At 36.8% G+C, this 22,603-nt stretch overlaps 2 protein-coding genes across 3 annotated transcripts; both read right to left on the reverse strand.

Moving 5' to 3' along the window:
• Positions 1-1,640: 1,640 nt before the first annotated feature.
• Positions 1,641-2,941, reverse strand: LOC142630610 (uncharacterized). The gene is made up of 2 exons (XM_075804637.1): positions 2,807-2,941; positions 1,641-2,096 (listed from the first exon to the last, which is right to left on the reverse strand). Exons 1-2 carry the CDS (start codon positions 2,939-2,941, stop codon positions 1,641-1,643), a joined length of 591 nt encoding a protein of 196 aa, XP_075660752.1.
• A 4,329-nt stretch (positions 2,942-7,270) lies between these two features.
• LOC142607822 (uncharacterized) lies at positions 7,271-20,976 on the reverse strand. Of its 2 annotated transcripts, none has more exons than XM_075779471.1 (10): positions 20,697-20,976; positions 11,967-12,566; positions 10,488-11,780; positions 10,075-10,399; positions 9,705-9,963; positions 9,361-9,577; positions 8,638-9,002; positions 8,265-8,399; positions 7,732-7,867; positions 7,271-7,590 (listed from the first exon to the last, which is right to left on the reverse strand). In XM_075779471.1, the coding sequence occupies exons 1-9, from the start codon at positions 20,805-20,807 to the stop codon at positions 7,795-7,797; spliced, it is 3,378 nt and encodes a 1,125-aa protein (XP_075635586.1). In that variant the 5' UTR covers positions 20,808-20,976; the 3' UTR covers positions 7,271-7,590; positions 7,732-7,794. The 2 variants fall into 2 exon arrangements, with proteins under 2 accessions (XP_075635586.1, XP_075635578.1); XM_075779463.1 differs by having other exon boundaries at positions 7,271-7,596.
• Between the last annotated feature and the right edge of the window lie 1,627 nt (positions 20,977-22,603).

Consider the following 22,603-nt stretch of genomic DNA (forward strand, 5'->3'; position numbering starts at 1 on the left):
GTCACCCTACTTCACCTACTTCTTCCTTGGAGCTGATCATCTCTCCTGATGGTGGCTCTAAGACCAAAGCCACAAGTAAGGCCTCAGATGCATCTTTCTGGGAAGATGCGAGGACCGCGGTGCAGAAGGCTCAGGACACGATCTTTGTGGAGGACTTTGAACTGTTGATGGGGAAGTCTCCTCACGAGTTGATGTCTCACACATTCATATGCTCATGCAGGTATGTGTTCTCATCCCTTTACCTTATGCTTTTGTTTGTTTTTGTTTTTTTCTTTTTTAACTCCCATTTACTTATTTTTGCAGGTGTTGGGAGAGTCCTTGTATATCTCAGGGAAATACTTGGATTATGAAGGAAAGTTGGCTGAGGCCCAGTCCAAGACTACTTCCCTTTCAGTCAAGAATGAATCGTTGAAGAGCCAGATCTTTGCTCTTGCTAATGAAGCCAAGAAGGACAAGGATCGTATGATAGCTTTGGAGAAGAGCATTGATATTGAGAAGGCTTTCTCCAAGCTAATGGCTCTAGAGTTGTTTAAGGTTTCCGACGAGTATTCGGACAAATTGTGTGACTACTACGTGAAGGGTTTTGAACTCTTTAGAAAATACCTGGCCAAATATCATCTAGATTTGGACTTCTCCAACCTTGATATGGAAGTTGTTGAGAAGGAGGTGTTGGCTGAACGTCAATTCGCAGAAAGAGTTAAAGAGGGTGGAGAAATCGTTGCTATTAGTGAAGCTGTCAATGTTGACCTACCATCTTATGTTTTACCTTAGATCATTTTTTTTTGTAAGACAAAACGCTATTATTTTTGGGGCTCGCTGTTTTGAGCACATTTACTTGCTTTTCTCCTTTGAACAATATTTTGAGCTTATCTATTTTGAGCATATAATTTACTTCAAGTCTTTTCTGAGCATAAGTATGTTTAATAACTGTTTTCGTGCTATGTATGAATGACGACACTGTTGCTTGTGATATTTCTATGTCATGCATGAATGACGTCTTAGTTATGTGTTAACAATTTTTCTAAGCCATGTATCGATGATGATGTGGCTATGTATAACATCTTTTAAGTCATGTATGAATGACAGTTTAGTTAAGTATTAATAATTTTATTTCTAAGTCATGTATGAATGACGGTTTAGTTATGTATAAATAAATTGTTCTAAGTCATATATGAATGACAGTTTAGTTATGTATTAATAACTTTTTTTTATATCATGTATGAATGACAATTTAGTTATATATTAATAACTTTTTTTAAGTCATGTATGAATGACAGTTTAGTTATGTATTAATAACTTTTTTTTTAGTCATGTATAAGTGATGATGTTGTTATGTATTAATAAATTTTTCGATTCATGCTTGAATGATGATATTATTATGTATTAATAACCCTTTTTTTTTAAGTCATGTATAAATGATGATGTTATGTATTAACAACTTCTTTTTAAGTCATGTATTAATGACAATTTAGCCAATAGTTTATAATGGAAAAATTTGCGAAAATGATTTCTAAATAGTACTTCTGCTCATATTTCATTGATAGAGAGACAAAATATTCCTTCATCTATGGGTGTTAAACAACAATAAAGAAGAAAATACATCAAAATAAAAGTAAGAATTTTGGAATACTTGGGGATTCTTACTGATAGTATCTCTTTAGGTGTTCAATATTCCATGGATGAGACAGTTCTTGGTTGTCTAGGGTCTTTAGGTAGTATGATCCTTCTCTGGAATAACGAATTACTTCGTACGGTACATCCCATGGTAGCCCCAGTTTCCCCTGGGATGGGTCCTTTATTCCCTGCAAGACTTTTCTAAGGACGAGGTCACCTATGCCAAATCTTCTCACCTTCACCTTTTTGTTGTAGTATCTGGTCATCGCTCCCTTGTACTTTGCGATCCGCTTCATAGCTTCGTCTCCCACCGTGTTGATTAGATCCAGATTGTTGTTGAGTCCTTGTTGGTTCCTCTGCTCTTTGTAAGCCTTGATTCGAATGTTCGTTAGTCCTACTTCCATTGGTATGACAACTTCAATTCCAAACGTCAGTCTGAATGGTGTTTCTCCCGTTGGCACTCTTGTGGTTGTCTTGTATGCCTATAAAACGTTAGGTGACTCTTCAGGCCATGCAACCTTTGCTCACTCAAGCCAAGTTTTAATAATTTTCTGCAAGGCTTCTGTTTGTCACTTCCGTCTAACCATTAGCCTGAGGGTGTCTTGGGGAAGAGTAGTGATTTTTGATGCCTAGGTCTTGGAAAAATTCTCAAAACTTGGGATTGTTAAACTGCCTTCCATTGTCCTATATGATTATGTTAGGAATCTCAAATCTACAAACTATGTTCGTCCATTTGAAGCTAGTGATCTTGGCTTCTGTGATCGTTGCTGTTGGCCAGCTTCTACCCACTTTGCGAAGTAATCGATTACGATGATGAGGAACTTAAATTGCTTCCTTCCTATGAGGAGTGGTCCCATTATGTCGATCCCTATTGGGCGAAAAGCCAAGGTGTGGTTATTAACGTCATTGGTTCCCCTGGTCGCATTTGAACATTCGCGAAGCGTTGGCACTGGTCACACACTTTGATGAGATCATGTGCGTCCTTATATAATGTTGGCCAATAATAACCTACTCTGAGTGCTTTTCTTTCCAAAGACCTTGCTTACATGTGGTTACCGCAGATTCCTTCGTGTATCTCTCGTAGTACATAGTTAGCCTCTTCCTTGTTAGCACATTGAAGATAGGGGAGAGAGTGTCCTTATCTATATAAGATATTGTCAATAATAACGAAGCGAGCAGCTTTGAACTATACCTTTCGTGCCTCATTCCCGTCTTCTGGGAGTTGACCTTCTTCCAAGTAACGGACAATGGAAGTCATCCATTCGTCTTGCTCCTCTACCTTCATCCCCTGCTCTCCTTCAGTGTTAGGTTGTTCCCTTATTTCCATTCATAATTTAGGTAAAAGGCCATGGTCATCTAACGAGGCTAGTCTTGCCAAGAAATCTGCTTCAGCATTCTTTGCCCGAGGGATTTTCTGGAAATCGACGATGTCGAAATACTGCAAGAGTTCTTGGGCGATCTTCAGATACTTATGTGTTCTTTCTTCCTTTGCTTCATAATTTGCTCTTACCTGGCCAACTACAAGTTAAGAGTTGGCTTGGACGAGGAGGGTCTTGGCTTCTAGTACTCTTGCAAGACTCAACCTTGTTAGAAGTACTTCATACTCGGTTTCATTGTTGGTTACTAGGAACTACAATCTAACCGCGTACTTTAGGATTTCTCCCTTTTGTGATATGAGGACTACACCTGCTCCTCCAACTTTCATGGTGGCAAACCCATCTGTTTGCACCATCCATGTCTTCTTTTGGGGTTTTTCTTCTTCTTGAAGGCAAGTGAACTCTGCAATGAAATTGGCAAGGACCTAGGCTTTAATTACAATCTGGGATTGATATTCTATGTCAAACTAGCCAAGCTCTATGGCCCATTGGACGAGGTACCCTGCTACATCTATCTTGCTCATCATCTTCCTTATCTAGTGGTCTGTCATGACAATGATAGGATGTGCCTAAAAGTAGTGGCGTAATTTTCTAAAGGCGACTACTAGGGTAAAGATGACCTTCTCTAGCCTTGGGTAATTCACATCGGCTCCTTGGAATGCTTGGCTGGTATGGTACACTGGCCTCTGCATGTCCTCCTCTTCTTTGATCTATGCCGAGCTTACTGCTGTATTAGATATCACGTGATAACGATGCAACTTTTCTCCCGTTATTGAAAGGCTTGACAATGGTGGCTGTGTCAAGGCTTCTTCACACTTGTTAGTCCACTGAAAGGCTTTCTTTAAGACTTTGAAGAAAGGCAGACATTTTTCTGTCACTCGAGAGACGAATTTGTTTAGGGTAGCAACTTTTCCTGTCAGGCTCCGTACTTCCTTCACCGTCTTTAGGGATTTTATCTCCATTATTGCCTTTATCTTGTCTAGATTAGCCTCTATACCCTGTTAAGATACCATTAATCCCAAGAATTTCCCTAATGAAACAGCGAAAACACATTTCATTGGATTCGGCTTCATTTTGTACTTATGTAATGTGTCGAAGGTCTCCCTTAGGTCGTCTAGGTGATCTACTTTTTCATTGCTCTTCACCAGCATATTGTCTACATACACTTCCACATTTCCTATTTGATGAGTATATATGCGGTTCACCAACATCTAGTACGTGGCCCTTGCATTCTTTAGTCCAAAAGACATTACCTTGTGACAGTACAACCCTTGGCTAGTGATGAACGTGGTCTTTTCTTGATCTTCATCCTCTATCATGATTTGATTGTAGCCGGAGAAGGCATCCATAAAACTTAAGAGCTTGTGCCTAGTAGTTAAATCTACCAGTTGGTCAGTCCTGGGTAAGGGGAATCCATCCTTTGGGCATGCCTTGTTGAGGCCTGTGAAGTCAACACGCATCCTCTACTTGTCTTTATTCTTCTTTACCATTACCACGTTGGCTAGCCACTCAGGGTAGAACACTTCCCTTATGAATCCCGCCTTCAAGAATTTCTCAACCTCTTCTGCTACTACCTTATTGTGTTCAAGTGCAAATATTCTCTACCACTACTACACTAGTTTGCACTCTAGATTAATGTTGAGACGATGCTGGATGACTCCCCTATTCATTCCTGGAATATCCTCACGCTTCCAAGCGAAAACATCCTGGTTCTCTCTAAGGAAGTTTGTTATCTTTGTCTTCTTTGAGGCTGAAAGTGCTGACCCTATCTTCAAGACCTTGGACAGATCTCCGGGGACAATCTCAACCTCTTGTAGCACTTCTAATGGTTCAAGGACTAGTTCAGGTTTGTCTATCATCCATGTGTGATTCTCCCTTTGATGCTAGGGCGGTTTGATATCATTCCCTTGTAAGGACTTGGTCTCCTCTAATTTCCCCTATGTCATGGGTTGTAAAGAACTTCACCTTTAGATAATAGGTCGATGTCGCTGTTTTCAACTAGTTGAACGTTGGTCGTCCAAGAATAACGTTGTACGTCGAAAGGCAATCTATCGCAAGGAAATCAATCTCCTTGGAGACTTGTGTTGGATAAATGCCTGAAATTATGGTTAGCTTAACAACACCTTTGGGAATGACCTTGTCCCCAATGAAACTTATGAATGGGGAAGTGAGTGGTTGAAGCCTTTCATTGCTCAACTTCATTTGTTGGAAGGTTGGCAGGTAAATGATGTCTGCTAAGTTTCCATTGTTTACTAGTACCCGATGGATGTTGAATTCTTCCATCTTAAGCATTATCACCAATGGATCGTCATAAGGCTGTCTAACGCCGCAAATGTCCTTCTCGAAAAAGACGATGTCTTGTTCACTACATCTAGACGTTTTTTAACGTGAGAACTGCGAATGGACACTATTCACTTCTCTTGCATATGCCTTCTTCAATGACTTGGAGGATCCTCCCATTACCAATCCTCCTGAGATCATCCTTATTTCTCCTATGGGGGCCTTTCTGCCCCCCGTCTCTAGTTCCCTGTCTTTCTTGTCCCTCTGTTGTCGTCTATGCGACTCTGGTTTTCATACAAACTTCTGTAATTTCCTTTGAAGGATCAGGGTTTCTACCTGGTCCTTCAAATGTTTGCATTTGTCAGTGCAATGTCTGTGGTCCTAGTAGAATCTACAATACTTGTTTTTGTCTCTTACTTCTATTGGAGCGTAAATTGGTTTGGGCCATTGGAGAAAGGGTTTGTCCTTTATCTACATCAATACTTGCTCAATTGGCATCACTAGGGGAGTGAAGTTAGTGAACTTAGATATTCGATCTGGGAGATTCCTCTTTTTGTCTTCTACATGTCTAGTGCCTCGTGCTTCCTTCTTCCTGTCAAGGTTATGTCTAGCTCCTCCATCCGGCTTCCTTTTGGTCATCACTCCTTTAGCAGTCACTGCATCTTCTGCATTCATATATTTCTGGGCCTTGTGAAGTAGTTCCTGTTTTCGATGGACTCTTGGTGATTGAGGAAAAGAAGTCTCCTAGTTGCAGCAACTCTTTATTGACATGTGTCACGTATTGTCTCAATGATTCTCCTTTTGCTTGGCGGATGTTGATAAGATGCACAGTTGGCTTCTTGTGTTGTTTTCCTCCAATGAAATGACGAACAAAACCCTTGTTAAGCGGCTTGAAGTTTGCAATAGTACCTAAGGGTAGCTTGCCGAACCACACCCTAGCTGCATCCTTCAGAGTTGTTGGGAAGGCCTTACACATTACTTCATCTGGGGTCATTTGTAAAAGTATCAAAGTCTTGAATGATTTGATATGATCCAAGGGATCTCTTGAACCGTCAAATGACTCTAGTTAAGGAAGGCGGAACTTCAGTAGGAGAGGGCGATTCAACACTTTAGTGGTGAATGGTGAATCCATCCTTCGAATTATATCGTCCAAGTTCTCCACAGATTTGTCCTTTATTGCAATTCTAAGCTTGTCCATCTCCCTCCTCATATTACGGAGCTCGCTTTCCATTCTGGATGAGTTTTCTTCTGACGCTCTTATCCTCCTTTTGGTCTATCTAATTCTTTCTCATTATGGTTTCCTTCAATCCTCCGACGTTCTTCTTCATTTTGGTTCACAACAGTCCGCTATTATTCCTCGCTCTGAGATTCAGCGGCTCTCCTTAGTTCTTCATTCTATCAAGTCAATTCCTCCACATTGGCTGCTTGGGCTTGAATTTGTTGTGTGGCTTGTTCGGCATCCATCTTGTGCTACGAGTTTCTCTTTTGTCACTTAGGGAAGATGGCTTGAATGATTAGCACTCCCATAGATGGTGTCAAACTGATGATGTGAAAAAGCACTAGTTGAGATCCTCTTCTTAGTGGATGGACAATGTTGTACTTGGTCGTGTCTTCTATGCAAACCTGCAAGAATGTTTTGGAAAGAAATGGAACACACTAGTGTGGTGTTTACCAAAAACACTCTAATGCTTAAGTCGGAAAAGCGAGAAAGTTTGTTTAGAGAGAAAACGACTTGGAGTGATTTTTGGATGAGTATTTGTGTGTGCCTTTGGATTCCATTGTCCCTTTCTTTTATAGTTGTTCTTTGCCTTAATGGACAATGAATTCTTGCATTTATGTTCAATAGCTAGTATGTTATCAATGGGAGCTCTAAAGTGCACAGCTCACTTATTACCGTTGCTCCTTCTGTTACGTTTTACCATCAATGCGTGTAATAAATGTGTAACGTCTGATTTGATCGACATTATTGGGAATGACAACCCTAGTTTATTTTCTAACTCATCAATCATATTTATTTTCATAGAAGCACTCAAAATAGTTAATACAATAAAACAAGGCCACACGAAGCAAAGCTCATTGATGACATTGCCGTGTGGTTTTACGAAGCACCAAAATTGTTACTGAACAAAAATAAATAAAAATAAGTAAAAAATAAATATTGGCACAAAAAATTATAATTGTCCCATGCATTGCACTTGCCCGCGACTAGTAATTATACTAAAGTGAATGCTTGAAACTATTATATGTCTAGAGCAGTTTCCCCATGGTTCCAGCTTTCATTTGAGGTGTAATGGCTGAGCTATTAACTCTAGCATGGGACCTGCATCTAAGACAGCCCGATTAGGGTAACATCAGTTTCATTAATGTTATCTACAATATCAACTAGTGTATAAAAAAATGAAGTCAATCTTTCAATTTTTGTAATACTCCAATATTATATGTATCAACTTATGGCACTTACCAGGAAAGATGGCTTGGAAATGCATCCAAATCCATCGTTCAAAACGAAGGCAATCTTGCTTCATCAATCGTCAAGCCACCCTCGCTTAAATTCAACATCTTCAGATTTATTCTTCATGTTTGACTTGAAATGATTTCTGACATTCATTCATATAATAATCAGTCCTTTGAACAACCCTTCAATTCCAAGTTCGTATGAGAAAATTGGTTTTGCTTTTGTTTTTCTTTTCGGTATATCAAGTGAGTGTCTTAATTCGGATAATTTCTACAAATTTCTTAGTTTCTTTTTAACCAAGTCAAAGAACTGAGCAAGTGGCAGGGATTATCCATACATGAAGCAATATAAGTCAGCTTGAGCTTCTAACTAGTACCTCAGGCACACTGCATGAGCAATAACATTTTACACCTATATGACTTATTATTATATTATCTTCAATTTCTATTTTCATTAGAGTGATTCTGCAGAAGAGAAATTGCCTTGGAAGACCAATGTTGAAAATTTAAATGTAAGACTTGTAGCTGCATTTCACTCACCTATAAATTGCAGTTGATGTTTCTGGCTCATCACTTATACTCAGTGAGGATAAGTCTTTTGAGAGAGACACCACAGTATCAGGTTCCGAGCAAGTACTTGAATCCACTGGCCATCTCTTTGGAACAACAAAACTCCTGTAACAAATTCAACCGATGAGCAGTAAGAAGAGATTCTGGACAGCCAGCTACTTGAGCTCACACGGTTTTAGACTTCAATTAAGCTTTAAGTCACAATTTGAGAGCAACATACTAGTTAATTGATGAGTGAATTCTATTCACAATAATTGATTTTTTGTTTTTGTTTTGTTTTTTAAAGTGTGGTTCATATTAGTTACTTGTTATATTTTTAAAGCAAATTCAGAAAAACTTATACCCCTCAACACATCTGTGTTTGCAGCGATTCATCTCATCCACTCTATATCTCCCAAATAAGAAGTCAAGACTCTTGGCAAGTTTTGGTATATCAGATAACGGCACAACATCCCAAACCTTCAAGATCTGTATGTAATTTGAATCCTCCTTGAGACTATCTACATTCCAAACCAGATTCAGTTGCTCACTGACCTTGGACATCTCTAAAAGTTGAGAAGAAGGTCCATCATGGACAACGGGGTCTCTCTCCTCCTGAGGCTGACGCCAACCACTTGAAAGTTTTTGCAACACATAAAGCACTTCCTTACAGATCTCTGAATTTCTAATACTCTGTATAGACTCCTTGAAATCATTGCTGAAGATAACCTGTATAGTAATGAAGGTAATGATTACCTGATTTACGTTTTAGGAACTAATAAAGTCATCATATAAATTCAGATAAGTTCAAAACCATTAAAGAGTCTACTATCTAAACCACTTTATTCTGTTGAAAATAAAGAGGAAAATTTCGTCCCTAGAAAGTCATATTTCCAACCTTCTGCCTTTGATTCGGTCGAGAATATATGTACCAGTCAATGAGGAAAAATATATTTCAGACAAGTAGGGGATTTTACTTCACGACTTGGAGCGTGTGGGACAGTTAACTATTCACACTCAGGGAATAGTTAAGTGCTCGAAGAGCTCAAAACACCCACGTTAATAATAAATAATGCATTGCATGTACCTTCCATCTAGCCTCTCTGAACAGTAGAGAGTCGTTATTAAGTAAAATATCAAGTTTTCCAAGCTCAACTAAAGCTGCTGTAATAGCCAGAGCCAACTTTTGGTCCTCTTCTGCATTATAGAAACACTGCCGTTCCCTAGCATCAAGGACTAGCTTCTTCCAAACAGAGTCACTCTTGAGTAAAGTCGTCCCATTCCCCAATATCCAAAGGCAATACCTACAGATACAGATAAAATTGGAGTCTTTTAATTTGCAAAACCACAAAAAATAAAATAAAATAAAATAGAGAAACTGAAACGTTTTTGAGTTGCAGGCACAATCTGGTATAAACAAATTATTAATACCTTGCACGAGTCAGGGCCACATTTGCTCTTTTGAGGTTGGAAAGGAAACCTATTGATCCATTATCATTACTTCTTACAGTTGAGATAATTATCACATCTTCCTCACCTCCTTGGAACCCATCAACAGAGCGAACACTCACAGAGAAGCCACTGTCAGAATATTTACTATATCCTTTGACTTTCTCTTGAATTGCATAAACTTGAGTTTTATATGGTGATATAACTCCTACACTAACCTTCTTCTTTGTGACAAGAAATTCTGTGGCCAACCAAAAAGGAAAAGGTAAAGGAATTATATCATTTGTCTAGAAGCTTTTCTGGCAGCAATTTTTATGGATAAGAACTTCGAGTAATAAGCAATAAAACATACCTTCATAAAGATTTGCAACTATCTCAGAGACCACAGCAGCCTCAACCATATTCTTCGGACTGTGACCTCCGTCAAATTCCTCTTTTCCATGATCTATACTTATAAAAGAGTATGAGCCATAAATGTTACCCTGAAGAAAACGCTTCTCATATCCTCTTTCTATGACATTTGGAGCATCTGAAATCTGGCTGTTATAGAATTCCTGGTTTGGAAAGAAGCTGATGGATGGATGCATCCTGTACTGGACATCAAGAAGGTGCTTCTGGTGTCCCAACATGACTAGTCTTTCCAACAAGCTTCTTCCGAATTCAGCATTTGTGGAAATCTAAAAGTTGCACATTCAAAATATGTTAAACTAAGTGGAAGGTTCATAATTTGTAAAGGCAAAGGAACGACAAGGATAGGACTCAAACCTTGCTTTGAACCATAGCAGGGAGCTGCCTCTCATCTCCTATGAGAATAGCATGTCGGAGACCAGACAGTTGTAAAGGAATGGCTGATTCACATTCTTTAAGTTGAGCAGCTTCATCAATAACTAAAAATTCCAATGGTGTCATTCCTTCTGTGTGTAATTTAGCAGAGCTTGATGCCGTACAAAATACCAAGCATGCATTTGCCAAACATAATTTTTGTATTGCATAATGATCAGTTAAATTTGGTACAGAGAATGTGTGAGAAAGAGATCTTAGTACATCAAGGCACTCTTTTACTGTGGTACCTAACTTTGAAGAGCAACCAACACTGCTTCCAATGTCTTCCAAGTCATTAAGAACACGTTCTAACCCTTCATTGGCTACAGTACTGAGACTGCACAACAAAGTTTGAAGAGATTTTAGCAATTTCAAAGCTCTAATCATGTCCTTCACTACCTCTAATGGTAATAGAGAAGTTGGTAAGTGTGTATATAAATCAATCATACAACACTTCAGTGACTTGCGAATTAAACTGAACTCCTTCTTTACAAACTCCTCAAATGTCATAGTATCATCATCTTCCTTTACTGGATTGCTAGTACTCTCCTCCTGTTTGAGCTCATCCTCAACCTCAACATTTTTCTTCTTTACAAACTCCTCAAATGTCATAGTATCATCATCTTCCTTTACTGGATTGCTAGTACTCTCCTCCTGTTTGAGCTCATCCTCAACCTCAACATTTTTCTTCTTTCTTTCTTCAAAGTATATATTGTACTGCAATTTAGGGTTCTCAAGAAAACATATCACTACCTCTAAGCAATCTTTCCATCCAGATGACGAAGCAAAGTACTTACAAAGCACATTAACACGATAGTCAAGAAATACATCACGAAGATCATCACAACCATCAATCCTCAATCGCTCATCATTCCCAAATAAAATTATATCTCCAAGCCCATATGTCTCATACTCTAGTGACTCCCTAACCAGACTCAGCAGCCGTGTTGTAACTTCCAAAACCGCACTGTTAGTTGGAGCACATGTTAGTGTTCTGCACTTTATTTTAAGGAGAACAAATAATAACAAACCAACAGTCTTTGTTTTCCCAGTCCCTGGAGGACCCCATATCAGTTTGACAGTATTCTGATGATAGCAGTCCCTCAAACCAACACAGCTTAAAACTGCAGCTTCTTGCGAATTATTTGGATTATACGAGGAAATTATATCACATATAAACGAATTGGAAGGACTGCGTTTTCCTTCAGAGAAGCATGTAGTACAATTTTCTTCATCCTGTAAGAAATAAATATAAAATGTAATGGTAATGAAGTCAATAAGTAGGTTTATCACTCTGTAACATGTGCAAGGCCTACAATTTACAAACACCATTACCAGTAAACATGTACAATCTTTAAAAAGAAGCATTTTTTTTTTTTTATGTTCGTGACATTGAAGAACAAAATGATATATGATTCTTACTGCTGCATTGTTTTGCACTACTTTATTAAGGATGTTCCTGTTTCCCCCTTCCAGGTCTGAGTTCACTGCTCTCCACATTCGAACAATTGTTGTCATATTCATAAGACAAACTGCCAGAAGTGTTTCCTTCTTATTTGTATGAAATGTTTCTCTCTTCCTCCCAAGAAAAGTTTCTCTCATGTTCCTTTGCATGTTTGGTTCAGTCGTAATACACTTTGATGCCAGTATTTGGAGCTTTTCAGAACTTTCAGCTTTAGTCCCATAAACATAAGCAATAAGATAAAATCTTGTCGGCCTGACCAAATCATCAATGGATTTTGGTCTAAAATCTGTCAAGGCAATAAGATCACCAACTTTAGGTTCATAGGTTCCTATATTTTTTTCAGTATCTTCAGCTGCATTGAATTTAATTTCATAAAACAAGTCTTTGGGTAGTTTAAAATTTTTAGATTCTTCAACAGAATGTATATAACAAACAGGTGCTCGACGAACTGCTGTCATGTTTGAGAACAAATCAGCATGTGCTTCCTCAATTAATGGATCCTTGAATGACTTCATGTAATCTGTCATTGACAAAAATGTCTCTGGAATCCTTTGCACCTGTCAATGAATGATGTCATAGCTATGAGTCTAAATATCACGGTTCCAAAGAGAAGATTTATACATGTTTGTGTGAGCAGCACATGAATCGCTGAATGGAAAGTTAATACATAACTACAATTAAATAATTGATTAACGAAAATTAAATCACTTGAAATTCTATTGATCTTATGTCAAATCTCTAGAATGCAGAGGGAGAAATTACATTAAACGAGCTCTCTACCATGATATGTAACAATAGTATAGTAAAACAGGCAAACACTTGAAATAAACAATAAGATTTTAATGAATTCATCAGTATATGCAGTATGTACATAATTGAAATAGGACTCTTTGATGTCCACTTTTATGTACTCTCCAAAAATTAAGAAATGAGGACAGAGAAAAAACCATTCTTAAAATTGGCACACTATTTGGATAGTTATCATCTTCTTCAATTACCATTGTATTGCAAGCTTCACCTTTTATTTTTTTGAGAAACTCCAATAAACTCAAGCATGGTTAGGCTTATTTTTTTCTTGCTTACTCATGGTTCAAAACTTAACACTTTTGTCAACCTGAGATTAACTCCATTTGTCTCCATAACCTAGATGGGTTACGGAGAACAAACGGAGTTAATCTCAAGTGGGCAAAAGTGGTAAGTTTTGAACTACAAATAGGCAATGTAAAAATAAGTTTAGCCACAAGTAGGTTTATTGTAATTTACATATATTTTTTATTTTCTTTTGTGCCATTTTATTCTTGAGGATCATCTATTAGATGGAAGGCTCACAATTCCTTGATAATACTAAAGTTATAATACACGACTTAGAAAATGTGAGAAGTACATAAAATAAAATTTAAAAAAAATTAAGTGTAAAAAACCATCTATGTATTCATGAGAATAATCACTTGACTTTCCAATAGGTACTTTGTGTAGGCATGTGATGGGTGACCACACCAAAAATACTGCATCGATCTCACACATACAATGATCCTTCATGTCTATTAGTTGGTGTACATATCCAGACCAACCCACTCAAGCCCTTGATGTCAGTGTTATCAATTTTCTATCGTTGCATTCAACCATCAACTTTGACGGAAATTTTAATTCAAAACACCTCTACTTTTGTGAGTTTGTTTCTACTCAACCTTTTTTTTTTCTTTTTTCTTTTTTCAATTTTTTAAAGTATTAACATTTTTAAATTAAATTTTATTTAGTCATCTATATTACATAAAAATACTAAAAATTATTATGTAATTATTAATTTTTGAAAAAGATTAAATATGTCAAATTTTTTCATAAAATATGGATAATATATTTTCAGTGATAATTATTTTATATAAGATTTTTTTTTTAACTCTTATAAACTTATATAAATCTCTTGGGTTAAAGAAATACTATTCTATCCAGCTCATGTGTGACGTGTGATCCTATCATGATTATGTCTTTCTAAGTAAAATTTGATATGTTGGTTATGTACTACAACATAGTAGAATTTATGTATCATTTAACTTTTTTTTTTTTTTTTATTGTCTTCATTCCTTTGTTCTCATATTTGAATTGAAAGGAAGACAAAAAGAATATGCTCAAATTATTATTATTTTTTTAATTTTTTTGCATGTGAAAATAATAAGAGTCACATCAAGGTGACTTGATCCATCAAAAACCAAGTATGGTTAATTAGTTTCACAACTCTTTTTAGTTCAACAAGTTTCTGACCAGAACTTAATTTGACCTATAATTGGCTGGGTCAAACCCAGAATCGTCCAACTCAACCCAATTAATTGAATTACAAAGCTCTTGACCTAAATAGGGTTGTAAATGAATTAAGTCATTTATAAATAACTTGGGTTGGCTCAATAAAAAATTCATTCATGTTTGCTTGTTTATACCAAGCTTGAGCCTTATTTTTAGGCTTGTTTAATAAACAAGCACAACCAAAGCAAAAAAATAATTGTTCACGAACAGACTCATATATAATAGGGCTCAATATAAAAAAGCCGAGCTTAAGCTCATTTATGGTCTTGATAATAAGCTTGATATGAGTTTAATAAATAAACTCATTACCCATATCTTAATATACACGTGGCAACTTGGGACCACTTGTTCAAACCCCAACCACCTTTCTATTTGTTTTCTTGATTTTTGTAGATTTAAGCATTTGATAATGTACATGTGTTGAATCTCGAGTTCTAGGGTATTAGGACATGTGTGAATCATGTTAGGAACATGTGTCATTTAGAATTAGCTAATCCTTTGACAAAACGCACTTTACTTGTATTTGGGTAGATCTAGAATGAGTTTAATACTTCATGGAACAAGAGTTTAAGTCTAGTATTGAAGCCATGCAAATTTGTCCAAGAAACAAGTGAAGAAGTGTTGATTCATTAAAACTCGACAGCTACTCGATAGCTATATCTATCGAGAATTATGAAATTAAAATTTTCAAATCTGATTTTCAGCCTATATTGATATGTATGTGTAAGGTTTCTTTTTCTCACAACCTTAGACATATATAAGGCTTATTTTAAAGACCGTCACGCATGAGAATAAAATGAGAACACATGCAAAAGGCGATCGATGTCTTATTCTCTCTGAAAGAAGCTACTGCATCTTTACACCATAGGATTTTGTAACCAAGTGCTTCTTGATCTTCATTATTAATGAAGTGAAGAACTTTGCAACCAACATTTTCTTCAAGTTGGTGAGTTAGTCACGTACTGGGAGCCGTGCATCTTTGGTTAGTCATGTACTAGAATCTGTGCAAAAGGGTGGCATTCATATATTGAAGAGTTCAGAGATTCTGAAGCAGTTGAAAGTTTCTGCTTTAAGTTCATCTACGAGGATTGTGAAGTCTAGGGACAAAGGTTTTGTACTAAATTTGAAACTTCTCTTTATTTTAGTGGATTTCTTTTCGGGAAAGTTTCCCTCCAGGTTTTTTTACTATGAAACTAGTCTATTTCATTGGTTTTCCTGGGTCACATATCTTGTCTTATTTACTTTTCCGTTGTGCGTGATTTTAACATGATATTGATGTCAGTTTAGTTTAACAGTGTTTATTCATAATAAATCTAATTAGCAACTTGGGTTTAAAACTTGTTAATTCTATCAACCGGGGTCTAAATTTCTCAACAAGTGGTATCAGAGCTGGTATATTCTGATTGGATTAATTTCCTGAGTGTGATCCTTGACCCCCGTTGTCATGGATCGTAGACAATCTCTTTTGATTCCTCCTCTATTTGATGGCACTAATTATGCGTACTGGAAAGTTTGTATGAAAGTTTCTTTGCAGGCTCTAGGTGAAAAAGTATGGCAAGCTGTTGAAGTTGGCTGGATTAAGCCAAAGGAAGCGCCGATGGATTAGGATGAAACAACAATCATAGCAGCAAATTTCAACAGTAGGGCCTTGAATGCTTTGTTTTGTGGGGTGACCAATGAGGAATTCAAGAAAATATCATCTACGGAAGTTGCGAAGGAAGTATAGACCATTCTTAAGACCACCTATGGAGGTACCAAGGCAATAAAGACTGTGAAGCTTCAAAGCTTCACTAGTAGTTTGAAGAAATGAGGATGAGACCTTTGATGAGTTCTATGCTAAACTCAAGGATATTGTGAATTCTGCCTTCAATCTTGGAGAATCTATTGCGGAACCCAAAATTGTTAGAAAATTTTTTAGGTCTCTACCTGAAAGATTCCATGCCAAGATCACTAACATTGAAGAAGTGAAGGACATTGATCAAATTCTTTTGACTGAGCTTGTAGGGAACCTTCAAACCTATGAGATGGGATTATGTTTAATGGGAAAATGTGGAAAAAGTAAAAATTTGGCTCTTAAGGGTATAGAAGAAGAAATTGATGACTTTGAAGATGAAGATGAAGGTAAAGATGAAAATGATGATGATAAAGATGAGGATCTAACCTTTATAGCTGATGAGATTATCAAGCTTCTTCAATATAGAAAAAATGATAAGGAAAAACCTCCTAGGAAATCTAAATCCTCTAGGAATGGCAAGAATGAGAAACTCCACATCCAATGCCATAAGTGTAAAGGTTTTGTTCATATAAGGATAGAGTGTCCAAACTATCTTATGAAGGAAAAGGCCAAGAAATCAAAAGATAAAGGGTTGGTTGCTACTTGGAATGATACTAGGAATGATACTAAGCATGACTCTTCTGATAAATATGTGGATGAATATGGTCATTTTATGGCTTTTGCTGCCACAACTGATAAGGTGATTATGGAGAGTGCTAGTGATAGTGCGAATTCTTCTGATGATGAAGTATCCAAGAAGTTGACCCTTCAGGAAGCCTATGATAAGCTATGCACTAAATTTAAAAGATCTTAAAAGACTTCTCGTCTTTGTAGAAAAAGCTTAATGGGGTAAAAACTAAAAAAGTTGAACTGTTAGTGAAACTAGATGAGACTACAAGGTTAATTGAGACTCTTATTGTGGAGAACACGTCATTAGAAGAGAAGGTCAAGAATCTCAGGATTGAACTTAGTCAAACTAGAACTCAAATAGAGAGGATGTCTAGTGCAAAGCTTGATGAGGTATTGAGTGCTCAAAAACCTAGTTCTGATAAGACTAACTTAGGATATGTTGTTTCCTCCGGCCCCTCCTCTTCCATGGCTTCTGGATCAAGAACTGTCTTTGTGCCCCAATCTGAGAAAGGTAATAAAAGTATGAAGCTCATAATTGATTTGTCTAAATCCTTTGTTAGACCTCATGTTTATCACCATTGTGGTGTTTCTGGACACATTCGTCCTAATTGTTTTAAACTGTATCCTCAAAAGCAAGTGTCCAAACGGTCACAAGTTTCCTCTCAATGACCTACACCTTGTTTGGAGAGTTATTAAAAGTTTTGAGTTTTTTAACTCAATTTCAAGAGAATTCTAATTCTTCTATGTCCTTTAATAGACATACTAGAACACGTGTCTTTTCATCTTCACGGCCAAAGACTCGTGCTGTGTGGGTGAGAAAGGAGCCTAAGACTTAATTGTCTTTTCTGTTTGACCTTTACTTTAATTCTTTCTATCTAAAGTAGGACTCTCCTTGCTTGATTTTTTATCTAATCTTGGAATCATGCTTTCATGCATCTGCATCTATCTTTCATGCCTTCATGTTGTTTATCTGTTTTTGTTTGGTTGTTTAGTCTATATTTTGTTTATTTTTCAAAATAAAATGAGAAAAAGCAGAAAAATACAAAAATAGTGTGTGTTTTGTGAACATTGGTACTTGTGTGCCTTAGATGGCCATTGAAACAAAATTTTCTAAACTTTGTATCTTTTGTAGTTTAGATCAGCATATCTATGCACAACTAAGCAAGTGAGTATTATGGCTCATGTTTGTGATAAGTAAGATTAAGTAATCTTTTGTACTTAACACTCGTATCATTCTTTTTGACAGGAAGGACTAAAAAATCCTAAGAGAAAGGCATAAATAATCATCTCACTACTGTTGCCCGCCAATCATGAAATGATATATGTATACTTCAGCATATCAAAAGTGCAATGTCAAAAGTTTAACATAATTGGGTATTTCTTTTCTCTCTCTTACATGCCCATGCATGATATGCTTTACAAAAGAAAATATGCAAAGAAAAATAAAAGCAAAAAGAATCAAAATGCTTTATATATGATGGCAAGCGTGCCTTCTAGGAGATGTGGGAGTTATAGGACGTACCTCGAAGGTGATAATCCCCGTCAAGCAGTTATGATTTCTAGACTTTCTGGACTTTGCCTCGATAGCTTCTTCTCGATCCATCGAGAAACTTTCTGTCTAGCCGATTGATCCTCAACAGATTCTCGATCCATCAAGGTTGGCTTCTGCTCGATAACTACTTGACAGCTTCTTGCTCTGTCAAGATCCTCTTGCATGCATTGTTTTTCACTTGTTTTGCATATTTCTTTTATTTTTTCAGCCATAGCATCTTGTTTCATTACATTGATGCATTTATATGGATTCCTTGATCATCCTTGATCATCTTTATGTTTCTCGGGCGAAGCTTTCTAGCTTCTTGTACCTTTTGTCAATCATGACAAAAATGGGGAGAAATTGTGGAGAATATATGGTTTCTTTTTAAGATTCTACATATTAGGGGGAAAAATACATGCCTTTGTAAGAGGTAGTTGTGTTTCATCTTGTTAGGGGGAGTATTTACCTTCTTGTTGTTTTAGGAGCTTCTTTTAGCGAGGTAAGTGTCTGGGCTAAGAACCTCTCAAGGATGTGTAAATGGAGAGGTAGGAGTAAAAGGAAACTCTAGAGAAATGATGTAGAGGATTATGGGTAAAACAATCTCAAACTCTCAAGTATTTGGTTAGGGTTTTCTCTCTCAAAAGTTTCTTGTGAATACTCTTTTTTCTTCTTACATTTCATGGGTAATGAGGGTTTATATAGTGTTGGTAAAGGTATGAGAAAAGGCACGCTAAAAAATAATCAGGTAAAGAGTTTCGCTGGTCACTTGTGACTTCGCCTGAGTAGCTAATGACTCGAGAAATCTAGTCTGTCAAAGACTCTTCAAATTTCATCACGTGCTTCTCACGTGGTTTGTTTCAAGGGTTGGCAGTCGCGAGCCAATCGCGAGTCCTCTTCTTCATAGAATCTTCACCAAACTCTCACACACAACTAAAAATGGCAACGGATCGGGTTCAGGCCGGGTTTCTTTATACCCAAACCCGACCCACAGTCCTATACCCATAATCCGAACCCGGCCCGTTTAATAAACGGGTTTTTTTGTCGAACCCAAACCCGCCCCGTCGGAGCCTGCGAGGCCCACGGGCCCCTGCCCAAAATCACAAACAAAGAAAATGGTAAACATCCAAAATCACAAATCATCACAGAACAACATTTTCTTGGCATTCAAACGGAACCAAGATCAAACAAACCTAGAAATTTTGCAAATCTAGAAAGCAAATCTGAAAATCCCACAAACAAAACACCAAAAAAAAAAAAGAAAACAACAAAAAATTTGGCTCCAAAAACAAAACCCAAACCCAAATTTTGCTCACAAAAAGACGAAAATAAAAAAACCCAAACCCATCCGGTTGTGGGTCTGTAAAGGGTGAGGGGTAGTTCACGGTGGTTGTGGAGATTTTCGTGATTTTGAGAGTTTTGGCTTGTCGGCGAGGTGCTTGATGCTTGATTGTGGTTGGGCTTGTCGGTGAGGATTTTCTTGGTCGCTTGAGGGAGGACTTGAGAGGGGCTTGATCAATGATCGCTTGAGTTAAGATTGAGAGTGCGAGTGGAAATTGGAAACTAAGGTTGAGGCGTGAGAGGCAGAGAGGGACGGCTGCTATGCTAAGTGAGGGTAGATTGAGAAAAGAGTGAGACTTTGGTAATTTTAGCAATAGGGTAGAATGAGAGAAGAGGGGCGGCTGCTGAGTTAGGGTTAGATATATATAAATAGTTAGGTTTTTTGGTAATTTTAGCTAAAGTAAGCGGGTCGGGTTGGGGCGGGGCCGGGTTCGGGCTGGGTTTTTCTCAAAACCCGGAGCCACTTCGGGGTTTTTTTTTAAACCCAAACCCGGCCCTATTCTTTATCGAGCCGGGTAAAATCCGACCCATTAGGGTCAGGTTGGGCTAGGTACCCGCAGGTCGGGCAAAAATTGTTATCCCTACACACAACCCTTACATTAAATCCCACAAAAATATAAGAAAATGATTGAACAGAATTACAATCAAATTTCACACGGAATTAAAGTCAACATAAAATATAGTTGTAATTCACAACTTTACAGGCTCAATCAAAAATGGCGAAGTTCTTTTTACTCTCAAACGCTCATTGGTGCCGAGCATGATGGAATTTGGCAATTTCACCCCCGATCAGAATAATAGATCCCATTGAAGTAGCTGTCAGACTCAAAATAAGTGTAAATATACTCAAAACGAATGTAAATTAAGTAACACCTACAAATTACAATACGTTAATGGCACCTAAATTACACTTCTTAAAAGTTAAAACTCTAGGACTTTGAGATACACCATTCTGAATATGAGTGCTTTTCCTTTCAACTTTACTTTTTTAAAATAATAAAAACTTGCTATATGCATATATTATGCTTAATAACATAAATCTTTTTTTTTTTGGGTAGAATTATCAATAACATAACAACATTATGAATTACGACTAAAGGAAAACACACCAACATGATTTTTGTAAAGATCTTTATTGCGAACATCCCTGAAAGACCAAGAGAACACCTTGTCTATCAAGCTTCTACCAGCAACTTCTTCCTTCTTGACATTTGTATTCTCCATTTCTCCTTGCCTTGGTGATCTCTCTGTATAGTCAGTCAATTTGCAAAAATACAGAACTTACCATAGAATAATGCATGTGTTCCCACTAAAGAGAGAGAGAACTTAGCAATGAAGGAAATGTCTGGACAACGATCATTAAAAGCACAAGGACGTACAAAGTATCCAAAGTGGAAAAAAAGAGGTGGACGAATGACAACGAAGACCCAAAGAAGACGTTGACTACAAGTAAAACATAAGTAATTCGGATTTGCATAATCAAAGTTTTTTTTTGTTTGTAATATAAATTTTTTTTGCCAATGATAGTTTAAAGAAGACGCGGCTTTAGACGCGTTGTATGGCTGCATGTTTAAAACGCAGCTTTTGTTGTTTTCTTTAAGCCGCGTTTTTTAAAAATGCGGCTTTAGCCCGTGTGTAGCCGTATTTGCAAAAATGCGGCCTAAGACCTGCGTGTTTTGTAGTACATATATGTGTATGTCCTTTTTTAAACTCATAAAATGACTTTTTTTTTGTTTTTGCTTAGACATAAAATGACTAATTATAAACCATATAAGATCCATTTGTGCATCTAAAACTTTAATTTTTAACTTGAAAACAATATCAAACTATAAAGTTTATATATAATTGTATCTAAATTTAACTACTTATATACATACTTTTTATAAAACAATAATAAATTATTACATAAGGAATTTGAACTATTACCTTTATTAGAAACAATTTTTTTTTTTAATTATATTCTTTCTTTTCAATTAAAAATTCATCTAATCGAAGGAGGTGTTGCTGATCCAAGATTCAATCCAAGGAAGTGTTGCCCGTTGAAGGTCCGATCCAAGGAGACACCACCCATCGAAGATTTGATCCAAGGAAGGAGGTGCTACCCCAATCCTCATCAAGGATTGATTCGAACCAATGAGTCAAATCATCTCGAAGCATTGTCAAAATTCCAAACTTGAAAGAAGAACGTATTGCACTCACATTCAAGACCACTACTTAATCCAACATTACATGTAGGTATAAACCTCTGACTTGAGAAATTTGGATCTCAAAACCTTAGATCTGTGATATGCCATAATGTTTGTGGTTGATGATATGGGATAAACTTTTGAACATGCTTAATCTACCTAGGGTTTATAAAATAAACTCACATGCTCAAATCTATTTTTTTCTAAAAACCCTAATCTTTTGATACATGTTTCAAAAAATAACATGTTGTTTAGCTGTTTCCATGATATGTTCGGATGCTTTGATTGCAAGACATGAACTCATGGCCATCATATTCTAAAAAACTAGTTCATTGGGTGGGGTGGGTGCTAACACCTTTCCATTTCATAATTTAAGCTTCAATCTTAGATCAGTGATTTGTATACTAGGCTTTATCATGTAATTTTCAGCTTTTATAATGTAATTAGGAATCAAAGCCTCATATTTTCTTAGATTGTATCTAGGACCAAGACAATGTATTTCCTTTTACTTTTCTATCAAATGTAATTGCATAATTTTTCAATCAATAAAATGATGAATTCTTTTCTATCAAAATAAGTGATGACTCCGAATGTAAAATTCTAGATCTAAGGGGGACAGTCTCATCAGTCTAATTGTCATTTTGAGAGAATTAACATGATCTCACTCATTCACGTAAGTGTGGTCTAATGAAACAAATGGGTCAAGGTCACAGTCTCTCACAATAGGTAGCATAGATTTTTTTTTTTTTTTTTTTTTTTTTTTTTGTAAAGGATGATATTAAAGAATACAAAGAATGACAAGAAGCCTTTCTAACAATTAGTGACTGGACTAAT

The sequence above is a fragment of the Castanea sativa genome, chromosome 1 (assembly GCF_040712315.1).
Source record: "Castanea sativa cultivar Marrone di Chiusa Pesio chromosome 1, ASM4071231v1".
NCBI lineage: Eukaryota > Viridiplantae > Streptophyta > Magnoliopsida > Fagales > Fagaceae > Castanea > Castanea sativa.